Source organism: Humulus lupulus, chromosome 2, assembly GCF_963169125.1.
Source record: "Humulus lupulus chromosome 2, drHumLupu1.1, whole genome shotgun sequence".
Lineage (NCBI taxonomy): Eukaryota > Viridiplantae > Streptophyta > Magnoliopsida > Rosales > Cannabaceae > Humulus > Humulus lupulus.
Genome location: NC_084794.1, coordinates 293942471 through 293956548, shown reverse-complemented (window position 1 = coordinate 293956548; position 14078 = coordinate 293942471). Strand labels below are relative to the sequence as shown.

At 30.0% G+C, this 14078-nt stretch overlaps 1 protein-coding gene across 2 annotated transcripts; it reads right to left on the bottom strand.

The window, feature by feature from the left end:
- Nucleotides 1-9724: 9724 nt before the first annotated feature.
- On the bottom strand, nucleotides 9725-14078 carry LOC133819861 (uncharacterized). 2 transcript variants are annotated; one of them, XM_062253234.1, is made up of 5 exons: nucleotides 13849-14078; nucleotides 12875-13116; nucleotides 12735-12786; nucleotides 11991-12106; nucleotides 9725-10113 (listed from the first exon to the last, which is right to left on the bottom strand). In XM_062253234.1, exons 2-5 carry the CDS (start codon nucleotides 13076-13078, stop codon nucleotides 9880-9882), a joined length of 606 nt encoding a protein of 201 aa, XP_062109218.1. In that variant the 5' UTR covers nucleotides 13079-13116; nucleotides 13849-14078; the 3' UTR covers nucleotides 9725-9879. The 2 variants fall into 2 exon arrangements, with proteins under 2 accessions (XP_062109218.1, XP_062109219.1); XM_062253235.1 differs by lacking the exon at nucleotides 13849-14078 and adding an exon at nucleotides 13786-13827.

The following is a 14078-nucleotide window of genomic DNA, read 5'->3' as shown; positions in this document are numbered from 1 at the left end:
AGTTGGCAGAACTATCTTGTTTCTTCATTATATTTGTGAAATGTGAAGGAAAATGACTACGGTTTGTTACACGTTCTTACATGGCTTTTAAACTCAATTGTGCCATTTTCAAGTTCAAGATTTCCCCCCTCTCATTTTAGCATTTTTTATTTTTTTCTTATTTTTTGCTAACTCAAAATCTTAATCAGGCTAAAGCAGTTGTAATTGGTCTTGGAGCTGGTTTGCTCCCTATGTTCCTTCATGGATGCATGCCCTTTTTGCACATTGAGGTAATACTGGTTTACATCCTGAACCACTTGTGGATTTAGAGTTATTATTTCATCCAATATGAATAATTGTAAGTGGTGATAATTTGGCTGTGCTTTATGGCTAATAGGTGGTGGAGCCAGATCCAGTGGTTCTTGATCTTGCAAAGGGCTACTTTGGTTTTACTGAAGAAGATCATTTGCAGGTAAGTTTACTGATCATGCAATCATGATCCGCGATTCCTTCCCCCTCCCCATTTTGTCATGTAAAAAGACATTTTGGACCATTTTAGTACTATTTGCCAAAAAAATTACATACATAGAAAAATACCTTTGGCTGGACCATACCTATGTCTAGGGGTGAAAATTTGGGAATGAAACTTGAGGTCCAGTTTCTGATCCCTGTAGTCAAGTTGTCTTTATACATTAGCTCTTTGGTACTACACTGCACCTTCTGTGGGAATGGTAGACTGCTGCGGACCATTAGTTTTACAATTCTAGTTGGCTAAAAATCACCAATTGATAGTTTTTTGTACTCTGTACTGTATTGATGACTTCTAGATTCTATTTGGTGCATGCATCAGGTACATATTGCAGATGGTATCCAATTTATTAGAGACAGTAAAAGCTGTGCATCAGCTAATGTGGTTTCCATTCCTGGAAATAATAATGCTGCTGCTGCTTCTAATGGAATTTGCACGAAATTTCACGAAGAAGGCGGTGTGAATACAAAGGTGGACATAATCATCATTGATGTGGACTTTGCAGATTCAAGGTAAATGGATAGATGTGTTATGCATGTTGTATTTAATACATCCCTATTACGTATGTTCAAATTGACAACAAAGAACATATTCTAATGAGATTATTTGTTTTGCATAGCTCTGGTATGATTTGCCCTGCTGTGGGTTTTGTGGAAGACTCGTTTCTGCATACTGTAAAGAAGAATCTTTCTGAAAATGGTCTACTTGTTATTAATTTGGTCGCACAGTCCCAAGCTATTAAGGACCAAGTTATTTCAAGAATGAAAGAGGTGAGAACAGAGAATTCTCTTTGTGATCTCCTATTAGATTTTATTAATTTTAGTTGCTTATTGGGTATAAGTTCACCACACGTATGAATGCTTTCTGAAGCCGGGTCGTCGAGTCGGTACTAATATCGGCGCTGTGATGTTCTTATTTCAGGTCTTCAACCATCTGTTCTGCCTCAAAGTTGAAGATGCCAATGAAGTTATCTTTGGTCTTTGCTCAGTGTCCTCCATCGAGGAGGATTGCTTCCCGGAAGCTGCTCGTCGGCTTGAGAAATTGTTGAAGTTGAAACGACCTGAGATGAGCCAAAATGTGATTGAGGCTGCTAAGAAAATTAGAAGATTGAAGTGAATTACATCTCTCAGAAGTACTACTTTCCCCATGATGACGAAAAAAATAAAACAACGTTGTATTTAGCTCCAATAATGCTGCGGCAAATAAGAAAGGATGTTTAGATTGAACCAAAACGGTCGGTCGTATTTGGAAAAATCTTTAAACCCTTTTTATTTTGCTTTGTATTGTATTGTATTATATGCTAAGTACAAAGGGTGTGTTTGATGTATTGTATTGTATATAGTACTAAGGGTGTGTTTGATGTATTATACCTTTTTTATTTTGTTTGTATTGTATTGTATGCTATAAACTAAGGGTGTGTTTGATGTATTATATTGTATATAGTACTATGTTTGGTATTAACTTGCATTAAAATATTGTATTGAATTATATTTTGTTTTTTTAGGGTAGTTAAGTCATTTTAAGTAGGTAAAAGTAGAATTTTGCCATAAACATCAAAATGTACATGTATACTTAAGGTTAGTTCTTCGGTAGTCCCTTGAAATGGGCACTATTGGTGTACTCTTCTCATATTTTTTGTGCCTAGATATTTATAATTTCAGGTAATTACTATAAGAATCTCGCTTTTGAGTAAATTTATGATGCCGAAATTAGGTTTAAAACAATTTGTTTCACATGCATATAAAAAAAAACACACGTGTAACAGACAGTTTGAACATTGTTTTTAGTATTATAAATTATTCAAAATTTATTGGAAATTAATGGTATATTTGCTATAATTACAATGTACATCATTATATATAAATGAAATTATAACTATCCAAATGTTGAAAATATAAAGTGATACATAGATAAGTCGCCTTTTTGGGGGAATACTTAAGATTTAAAAATTGTCTTATACTTCATATGATAAATACGTTTTTTTTTTCTCGGAATTATGACACTCGTAGATCCTTGAGGGTGTTAGTATTCATTGTACAAAACACATTGTAGTAGTAATTATAAAGTTAGTGGTTATACTAATCATACTATTTAAAACAGTCATAAAAATAAATTTGATGGAGTAACAAAACTTGTTCTATTACTTATATAGTGAAATAAAGATATTAGTCTATGCATCATTATGGAAAAGATGAATTTAAGATTGTAAACAAATATAATTGATATAGCAAAACAGTCGTACCCAAGCTTTAAACGTATAAAGATTGTAAATGAATATAATTGATTTGATTTTTAGTGCTAGTTTCTTTTCTATTTTTGCTATCCTTCCTCGTACATGTACTATGATTATGAATTATACAAATATGAGTGTTGACCCTATTAACATATTACAAATTAAAATTGATATTACACGAATAAAATTGGATTATAGGTAATCATTTGGTACTTTATATTACCAATAATTCTCCTTGAGTATTTTGTATTTACAACATTGACGTAAAATGATATCCTAAGCTTAAATTTGGTCAATACATTTTTCAATATAACTAAATTACTCTCGTAATTAAGAAAAAATGTCTTGCAGGTGGCATCTTTAAATTAGTCCGTTTTTAACTAAGTATATTTTAATAAAAATAAAACAAATTAAAACTTAATTATACTAATTAATTAATTAGATTTATACTTAAAACTAAAATAAACCTAATCTAAAATAAAAAATTTAAAATCTTTAAAAATGCTTGAAGGAAAAATGTAACCTTAGCCTAAATCAATTGTTCCTTCCTCTTCTCCCTCTCTCTCTTTTTCCATTCTGTGTTCTTCCAACTATAGATATGGTTGGACTAGATCGAGGCCGACATGACAAGAATGGAGGTCGACGAGGGTTGGGTGCACGAACGGCGTCTGATGTATGTTGTTAGTTGTACCAAATTTAATTATTATTTTCCTTACTAGTAAAACAGCAGTAGTAAAAGTCGATTCCACGAGAACTATTAATCAATTTATTACTCAAATATATTTTATTTTTTCATAAATAATAATGAAAAATCATTTTATTACTTCACAAGTAATAATTTGAAATAATACATTATTATTTCTCTTGTTGAAATAATACTCTATTATTTCTTTAATTGAAAATAAGATATTATTATTTTTATTCTAAAATAATAATCTTATTATTTCTTCATTTCACCAAATACTTTTTCTTTGTTATCAAGCTAGCTCGATGACAAATGGACTCGTAGTTCTACGCTCCAATAAATTAATTATCTCGCTAAATCTTAACTTAATAAATTTATTTATTAACTATGAGATTTACCCTCTAAAAATTTATAGTTGCACTCTCAAAACATACAATCTTATATTATTAGAAGATGTAACTCGTATAGTTGTCCATTGATATAGTTATTGTATGAGTTATGATCATCCACTAATTATTCATGATTAGAGCAATGACATCATCTGTTAACCTATTTAATTACATATTCATCAATCAATGCCCTTGATATTTTAACAAACATTTCTGTAATTAACAAACATTTCTGTAAATTATATACAGATAATATTTTTGTTCTCCACAGAAATTGAATGCTCTATGTTCGAGTATTACTATCAATACCGAAAGGAATAATTAAACTACTTCCAATCAAAGAATGAGTGGATTTCATATCTGTGAAGTATGTTCTCAGTTGCTACTTATTTTCCTATGACTCCAAGATATCAGGAATTAGTTGTACGTTTTCTTTCGTAAACTATACCCAATAAGTCTACAAATAGAAGTCCTTCACTCACTTCAGAACTAAGATCAAGTCTTAAACGACCATCAAGAGATAAATGACGAATTTTTATATTTTAGAGGAGATCATTAGAAGTTCTTTCTTTCTTTCTTTCTTCGTGTCCCTAGTCCTATACAATTTGTATTGTATACTTTTCAACGCCCCTATTTCCATGTGCCAACTACTAGTAAAAATCTGAATAGATTGTCCTGTCAAATACAAAAGATAGACCGTGCTCATAATTTTAATTAATATAAAAACTCCCACTTTAATATTAGCGATAACAGACAATTTATGTTATTATCTTGAATTAAATCCTCTTGTTTATACATGCACACACACATATATATATTTATACTATATACAAGTAACATCCAATGCATGTTTATGTAGTTTTATTTATAGAATTTATTAATTATTTTTATTAAATTTATATTAATGTCATATAAATTTCAAATAAATATCTTGTTTTAATTAAATATTTTTTTAAGTTTATGTTTATTCTAGTTTTTTTTTAATTTGGAAGTGACAACAAGAGATTATATATTATATGTTTAATGTAATATTAAACATTATACGTGAATTTTAAATTTAATTTTCTTGCTAGTTTTTTTAAAAAGTAATTTAAGTTTATGTTTGCGCAGTTTTATTGATTATATTATATGTTTAATATGATATTATTTTAATAAGAGAGTTTAAGTTTAATTAAATTTTATTTAAATTATAAAACGTATGATTTTATTATTTTTAAATAATTATCATTGTAAAATATCTAAAATATATCTTATTTTAAATTGTTTAATTATTTATTATTTTTAAATAATTATTATGGTAAAATATCTCAAAAATATCATATTTTAATTTGTTTAATTATTTATTATTTTTAAATAATTATCATTGTAAAAAATCTAAAAAATATCCTATTTTAATTTTTTTAATTATTTATTTTATTTTATTTAAGTTTAAGTAATGTTTACAAACTACCGTTAAATACAATAATATTCTATTAAATATAAGAATATACCGTTAAAGTAACATTAAAAAAAATAAAAAACTGTTAAAACTAAGAATTTTCGTTATCTATACACTTATTATATAAAAGATATATACTTAATTTAAGATTGCATGTAATAACATTGAAACTTTCTAGATAAATGATGTGTAAATAAAATATAAATATGAGTGAAATTATTATTTTTATTTAAATATTCAATCAATATTTTACAAAAATATGTTTTAAAAGGCACATATCCCAACAACTTATGCTAAAAGGAATTTGGGTTGGGTGGGTTTGTTGGGCTCCTGTTGCACACTTACGTGGCAAATCACTTTTACTTAGTGGGGTCCATCTTGTTCTTCTTGTTTTTTTCCCTTTCCGCAGGTGGAGTGCAGATCTGCGTAAGTGAGGAGGCTGGAACATGGTCTTCGTGCAGATCGCGCAATGTCATCGGTGGGGGAGGCTAGGTGACGAACAAAATATGAGTTTGGCAGAGGTTTTGGAGTCGCCATGCTCAACGGTGGTCGGAGTTCCGTCAAAGCTAGCCTCGTCGGCATCGCACATCCATCTTCTCCAGCCTAGATGCCGACTGCTGAGCTCCATCCAAGCAGACCCAAATCTGTGCTCTTTGTCCTCCTTCGGTCCAAGCAATCCCAGCCTTGAATCCATCTTCTCCAACCTAGCAACCCAGAAAAAAAAAAAGAAGAGGAAGAACAAGGAAGGTGAAGAATCGGGAGAGAGATAGAAAAAAATTGTATTTATTTTAATTAGATTTTTAGTTTTAGGTATTTTGAATAATGATTTTTAATTTTAATTTAATTAAAAATATGATTTTTAAATAAAATTTTAATTCGTTATTAGATTTTTAGAGAGTTTTATTTAATTTTTAAATATTTAAATGAATTTTTAAATAGAAATTCAATTATTAATAACGTGGACCAATCAGAAATTGCCATATAGGCGCTAACTTGCTAGATAACGGCGAGGTACCAACGGGTGCCAAGAAAGTGTAACGGAAAATATTTTAGCCGAAAAAAAAAGAGTTAGGTATTTAAGTGTCATAATTTGCAAAACTTAGGTATTTTCGCCGCAAATATCCCTAATTTTTTTAACCAAGTAAATTTTAATAAAAATAAAATAAATTAAAACTTAAATATACTAATGAATTAATTAGATTTATACTTAAAACTAAAATAAACCTAATCTAAAATAAATTTTTTTTAAAAAATCTAAAAAAAGCTTGAAGGAAAATTGTAACCTTAGCCTAAATTAATTGTCCTTCCTCTTCTCCCTATTTCTCTTTTTCCATTATGTGTTCTTCCAACTACAGATATGGTTGGACCAGATCGAGGCCGACATGACAAGAATGGAGGTCAGCGAGGGTTGGGTGCACGAACGGCTCCTGATGTATGTTGTTAGTTGTACAAAATTTAATTGTTATTTTCCTTACTAGTAAAGTTGTAGTAAATGTCGATTCCACGATAACTATTAATCAATTTATTACTCAAATATATTTTTTTTCCTATTTTTTTTTTCATAAATAATAATGAAAAGTCATTTTATTACTTCACAAATAATAATGTATTATTTCAAATTATACTATATTATTTCTTTAATTGAAAATAAGACATTATTATTTTTATTCTAAAATAATAATTTTATTATTTCTTCAATTCACCAAATATTGTCTGTGTTATCAAGCTAGCTCGAAGACAAATGGACTCGTAGTTCTACGCTCCAATAAATTAATTATCTCGCTAACTCTTTAATTAATAAATTTATTTATTAACTATGAGATTTATCCTCTAAAAATTTATAGTTGCACTCTCAAAACATACAATCTTATATTATTGAAAGATGTAACTCATATAGTTGTCCATTGATATAGTTATTGCATGAGTTATGACCATCCACTAATTATTCATAATTAGAGCTATGTCATTATATGTTAACCTATTTAATTACACATTCATCAATCAATGCCTTTGATATTTTAATGAACATTTCTGTAAATTATATACAAATAATATTTTTGTTCTCAACAGAAATTGAATGCTCTATGTTCGAGTATTACTATCAATACCGAAAGGAATAATTAACTACTTCCAATCAAGGAATGAGTGGATTTCATATCTGTGAAGTATGTTGTCAGCTACTTATTTTCCTATGACTCCAAGATATCAAGAATTAATTCTACGTTTTCTTTCGTAAACTATACCCAATAAGTCTACAAATAGGATTCCATCACTCACTTCAAAATTAAGATCAAGTCTTAAACGACCATCAAGAGATAAATGATGAACTTTTATATTTTAGAGGAGATTATTAGAAGTTCTTTCTTTCTTTCTTCGTGTCCCTAGCCCTATACAATCTATATTGTATACGTGTCGGCGCCCCTATTTCCATGTGCCAACTAGTAAAAATCTGAATAGATTGTCATGTCAAAGACAGAAGATAAACCGTGCTCATAATTTTAATTAATATAAAAACTCTCACTTTAATATTAGCGATAAAAGACAATTTATATTATTATCTTGAATTAAATCATCTTGTTTATACATTCACACATATATGTATATATAAAAACTTAATTTAAGATTGCATGTAATAACATGGGAACTTTCTAGATAAATAACATATAAATAAAATATAAATATAAGTGAAATTATTATTTTTACAATGTTGCAAGAAGACAAATGGCATATGTCTTCCAAGATATAACGATTGAAAAGCAACCGACTCATACTCGTCACTACTTTATCACCAAGATTGCAAATTTTTATCACCAAGCAAGATCGAACTAGCTTATTAAGAGCTTTTACGGGAGGTGTGAAAAATAGAGAGATAGCAGAACTCTCAAATTTTCTCAATCAAATTTGGCACAAAATTTACATCTTGCATTGGAGATGGTCTTATGTGTCAAATTCAGCACAACGTTTAGCATACTATTAGAGCAGCTATTTATAAAGTGTGCTATATTTTAGCAATACATCGAAAAAAATTTCTTGTAGTGTTATTTGAGATGCTCTAATGTTAGATGCATACTCAAATTGCACACATTTTTTACACACAATAATACGTATTTAATTGTGTAGTTGAGATTAATTACACATTGTTGTGTGTAAATAGTTTGTGTAATTTGAATGCGAGTATGCAACTCAATCTTCACTTAAATCAAGTCACTAATTGTAAACCAATCCAATAAGAGCATTCTCATTAGATGCTCTAAACTAAGCTCTTCTTTATTTTAGAGAAGAGAAACTTTAATTAAAAGTGATGTCCCTCTAATAAAATTGGATTCCTCATATACAAAATCAAATCACTGATTATAAATTAAAGGGAAAAATTCCAACTATTAAAAAGACTATTTTGATTAGCATTGATTAGGGGATTCCTCTAAATCATGATGGAAAGACCTTGAAAAATCTTAATTTAAACAACTTGAAATAATGTATTTAAAGCTAGCTTTATTTCTATGTTTGCTAAACACTCGGAATACAAACAACTTTATTCAAAATATAGACCAAGCACCATTGTAGTCAATTTATATGTATGGAATGCTTCAAAAATTATAGACAAGGAAGAGGAAGAGGGAAATATGTATAGGTAGTGTAGAATCTTAAATTTGGAGTGTGTTTTAAGGTTTTCAACATTCAAAACACGTAGATTTCGAGAAAAAAATACATAAATTAAAAAATTTAAAAATTATCTTAAGCTGACATCTGAGTGAAAGTTACGTCTCACTAAAGTTTTTATCAAATTTAATTGCAGACTATCGCAAATGCATCGTTAAGATGTTATTTATTTTGTGAAAATCAAATTTTCATGGAACTATCGCAAATGCATTGTTAAGTATCATTTTTTTTGTCTAAAAATTAAGTTTTAAAGACACTACCATTTTGCATCGTTAAGTATTGCAAATGCATCACCAAACATCTTTCTGCTTAAAAATCAAGTTTTCAAGAAATACAACGTTAGACATTAAAAATATGCAATTTTTAGAGTTACAAATAAAAAAGAAACACAATCAAAACCAAAAATCTTGTACATTAATATTCAAAATCCATAAATTAGTGTCTTAATTCAATCTTTTCTTAAGTTTAAATTTTGACTTGAATGTGCTAGGAAGGCTCAAATTTGGTTGGAATTTGTGAGTGTGACAGAAAAAATAGTTGTTTAGAGTGAGAAGAGATAGAAATGAGAGATGAGAGAGTTGGAATGAGGGGCAAATTTGTCTAAAATTGTTAGAAATACATACTTTTGTAATGTTTATTAATGGTGACATATCTTTTAATTGGTTCTAAATTCTAATATCAGAGACAACAAACTAGAGAAACTAAAAAAAAAAAAAATTTGAGAACAGCCAATAATAATAAACGCTCAAAAGCCATTTTGACAGTTGAATTAGTTTTTTGCTAGTTGCTCCAAATGAAAATAATGTTCAACTGAACCAGTACCAACAATGAATTCTTTTGTTATCCAACAACACAAAATGCTGATATCTTATGAATTTTTCCAGTTCCTGGATGAGAAAAAATATAGCATCTTTCACCAGCTACATATTCTCTAAATTATTCTCAGAAGACATAAATTTTTTTTATCTAACTGGATGTTGGAAGGTAAACCCTGATGATATCTCTTTTCTTAAGTTTTTGGCGGCATGTTGGACATTTTTTTTGAGTAGCTATGGCTACCTCAATGCACTTCTTGCAGAAAATGTGACCACATTTTGTTGATGTTTCTTCAGTCAACTGGTCCATGCAAATTCCACAAATGAAGGTAGGCGAAATTGCAGGCTTACTTTGGGGCGATGGGGCCATGGGAACGCCGGTCACCTGCCATTAGAAACATCTGATATTAGTTCAAAAGCTTTGACATTCTGTCCCATTTGACAAGCAAACTATCATATCAAGAACATAGAAAGTAGAACTAGAAGCAACTCACAAAAAACTTGGACCTTAAAATGGTCATTTTCTCTCATTTGATCGGTTTAGTTCTTAAAAACAAAACTATTGCAGTTTCACAAGGATGTGGCAATATGCAGAAGATAACAAAACATGTATAGACACTCATTGCTAGGTATGAGGCAAGTTTGAGTAGCAGATGAAAGCAAAATGATTAGATAAGGGTATTGATGTTATGTTGGAAACTGCACAATGAAGAGAAACATAAGCATTTGATACAAAGTATTAATTACAAGAAGTGCCAATATTTAAGTTAGACACAACCAAATGGTGCTGTTATGTTAAAGGATGATACACTCCAACCAAAGAAGCCTTTAAAATATCTAGAGATTCCAACTTCCACACAACCTTTTTATCAGAAAGTAAAGATTCTAGCCTTGAGGTTGTTAGAGTTGTTATCTTAAGGTTATTTTAGTCTTTTATGTTATTTTATTATATTTTTCCTTTTATAAGGCTTTGCTGATTATTTTTTGTATAAGAACATTTTTGCTCTTCTTTTGCAATATACTATTCCTCTCTTCATCTCTTTGTCTTTTTGCTTTCTCTTTGAGTTTTATACATTGTGTAATATTTGCATAATTATCAAAGGTTTCCCAATAGATTTCAAGCCAGAATATATGTACATATGTATAATATATATATATTTTGTGTATGTGTGAAGGTTATACTAGCTGCACAACACCAAAAGCCTCACAGCACAGCTTTAACCAAGTTGTTATCTGGTAATTAATGAGTGAGTTTCAACTAAATGAATTATTTTAAAAAAAAAATAACAGTTGAATGTTCTTTGGTATTCTATTCTTTTCTTTTCACTTTCTTTTTATTGGTCATGTTCCTAAAAACAATTGGAGAGTAGGAATACATATTTTTAATCATGTGATTATGTTATAAAATTAGAGAAAATATATAAAAAAAAATCTAACAACCTAAATAATCCCTCTAGTAGTATGGAATAACTTAATCCCATTGAAAAACTTGGGATACTTACAATTTTTAACTTATTTGCTTTTAATTTATTGTTAGGAAATGATTAACTCATTCATTCTTCCATGTTTTTTTCTTATAATTTAATCTAACCCCATCCAACTATAAAAATGTGACCTAAGAGGACTTGAAACCCCCACAACTCATCCACCCAACCACTTGAGCTAGCATCAAGTGGCCTCCATACCATATACTTATCATTATGTATAAATATGTAAGTGACAGCCCACATGTGGTTCTGTGCTAAAATATGTGTATCTAGTCTATATGCATGTGCCTATATGTTCAATTAATGAAGGGTTTATACATTTTTAGACACTGTGTTTTGACTCATTACCTGTTTGGACCCTGTGTTTTGCCTCATTAACTGTTTGGACCCTGTATTTTATAAAATGATTCAAATAGGCCCCTAAACCTGATTTTGATGAACAAAAAATTAAAATAACAACACAGTTCTCAGGTAAAATGACTGTATTTTTTTCTAAGTTGTTAGTTTGATGAATTATTTGTGATTTTAATTCAAAATCAGGTAAAGAGATCTATTTGAACTATTTTAAAAAATATAGGGTCCAAAAAGTAATTTATCAAAACACAAGGTCCAAACTGGTAATGAAGCAAAACAAAAGGTCTAAAAAGATATAAACCCATATGAATACCATAATCCCACCTCCCATCTCCACCCCATATCGAAAATCAGTCAACAGACATTATGGACTAGCCAGCAATAAACAATAGTAAGTATTTAACAAAGAAAAGCTTCTTACAACATTCTGAGTTTGGTTAAATTCTTGAAAGTTCTGGCCAGGCTCCGATCTGATAGGTGTTTGGTCATTTGGAGTTGTGTGTCTAGCATTGTTAAGAAATAGCCAACCTGTCAATGCTGTGCAGAATAGTTTAAAAAAACAGGTCAAGTACACTCCCATTAGGCGCGAAATAGCTAGTGTAAGATTTCGCCATAACTGAGTAGAAACACTTTCCAAAGTCTATTATAGATATGAAAAAGAACAACTGAGTAGCAAATGAAAAAAATGTTGCATCAAGTGTTTCTTGCAGTCCAAAATGAGTAAATGGTGAAAAAAAAGGCCATTTTACAGTGTCATTTTGCGAAATGACCTTTTTTCGAGGGGCGTTGGGGGTGTCTGGAAGACCGTTTTACAAAAAATCATCAAAACTATGCTATTGTGCAAAGTGACTAGAAAAATAAAGCTATTTTGCCAGACACTCCGTCCAAACATAGATTTACACAAATCAATTACAATGTTGAACTACATGTGAGCAAAAACACAATGAAGATCAGAGTTAAAATGTTATATTTGAACTATAAAAATGACACAAGGGTTCATATGATCATTTCCCCTATTGTCATTCGATTGGAAGTAAAACAAGAACAGTTGAAACAAAGTAGTAATGATAAAACATCTAACAAAAACAATAAGATTTGCATATAACAAGTGAAGTACACAAAAAAAAATGTCAACAAACACAAAAGCCAAAGAAAAGTTTCACACCTTCCCTAGGCAATTCTATTCCATAACGTCTTCTCCTAGAATACTTCTTGGCCTGACAAGGTAAAGAAAAACAAACACAAAAATCAGCTGGAAGCATAATATATGAAATGACAAATCTCATAACTTCTAATGGACCAAACCTCTGCGAATTTCGTTGGCGAAATGATTACAACATCATCATCACTAGCCTCAACATCATTGGTAGCTCGTTGTTCTTGAGAATGACCATTTCCTTGGCCCTGAATTTCCTCACCAGGAGGAAGATTGTTTAGGTCCAAGTCCAATGATGGGGCATTTCTGTCCATGTTTCCTTCTTCACATCCAGTTGAATCCTTAAAGTTCATAAGGAATCCAACTCACAACTCCTCAAAGGCCAAAATTCCTACACACCCAGAAAGTTACATTCTTTATCAACAAAAAATAATCCTAAATCTCATTTTACATTCACAACATTGCATTAATGAATTTCTCTGGTGCTGCATTTGGTTCAAAGAAAGACTGGTAGAAAAAACATATTTCATATTTTGCTCATGGATTTAAGGGACACAACACAACAATGATTATTTCAAAACTTAAATACACCATGTAATTGAAAGTAAAGTAATATCATCCTTAACATCATAGCAAACTAAGATGCAAATACAAGGACTAAAACTACATTCTAGTACAGAAGATAACCAGAGAACATCAAGAAAATGATAACCAAACAAAAAAAAAGTTATGGCTGTAAAATTTTGAGACCCTTAAAGATGATCCACACTCAAATATCACTTCAAAACAATAGGAAAGAAAAACCTTTTTTTTTTTTTTTTTTCAAAATAAATAGTTATCCGAACTCAAAAAGATCTCAGATAAGCACAAACGACAAAACCCAATTCCAAGTCCTAAAAAATAACCAAAATCTTGAAATAAATAAACAAAAAAATATATATATAGCTGTATTATACAGATACCCAAATGCCTCAATGTAAAGAAAAACTCATAATATAGACATGGAATCCTTGAAAATGAAAAAGAAGACAAATATAACGAAATATCAGACAATGATTACCGTACAACTAGAGAAGAAGAAGATGAAAAATGAAGAGAGAAGGGATAAGGACAGAGCATATACCTTTAAAGGAGGAGAAAAAGGAAGAGAGTTAAGGAACATAAATGAGAGTTATAATATCATCATATATGAAACTTGAATGAATGAAACGGTAGCTGAGGAAGAATGGAATGGAGTGAGTGAGTGAGTGAGTGAGAGAGTTTGGAAACATAAGTCAATAATCACTATTCACCATTCAGACTCTGTCAGTCGGTCAAACATTGTTAGTATATTTTCGATATTTTTGGCAGTTT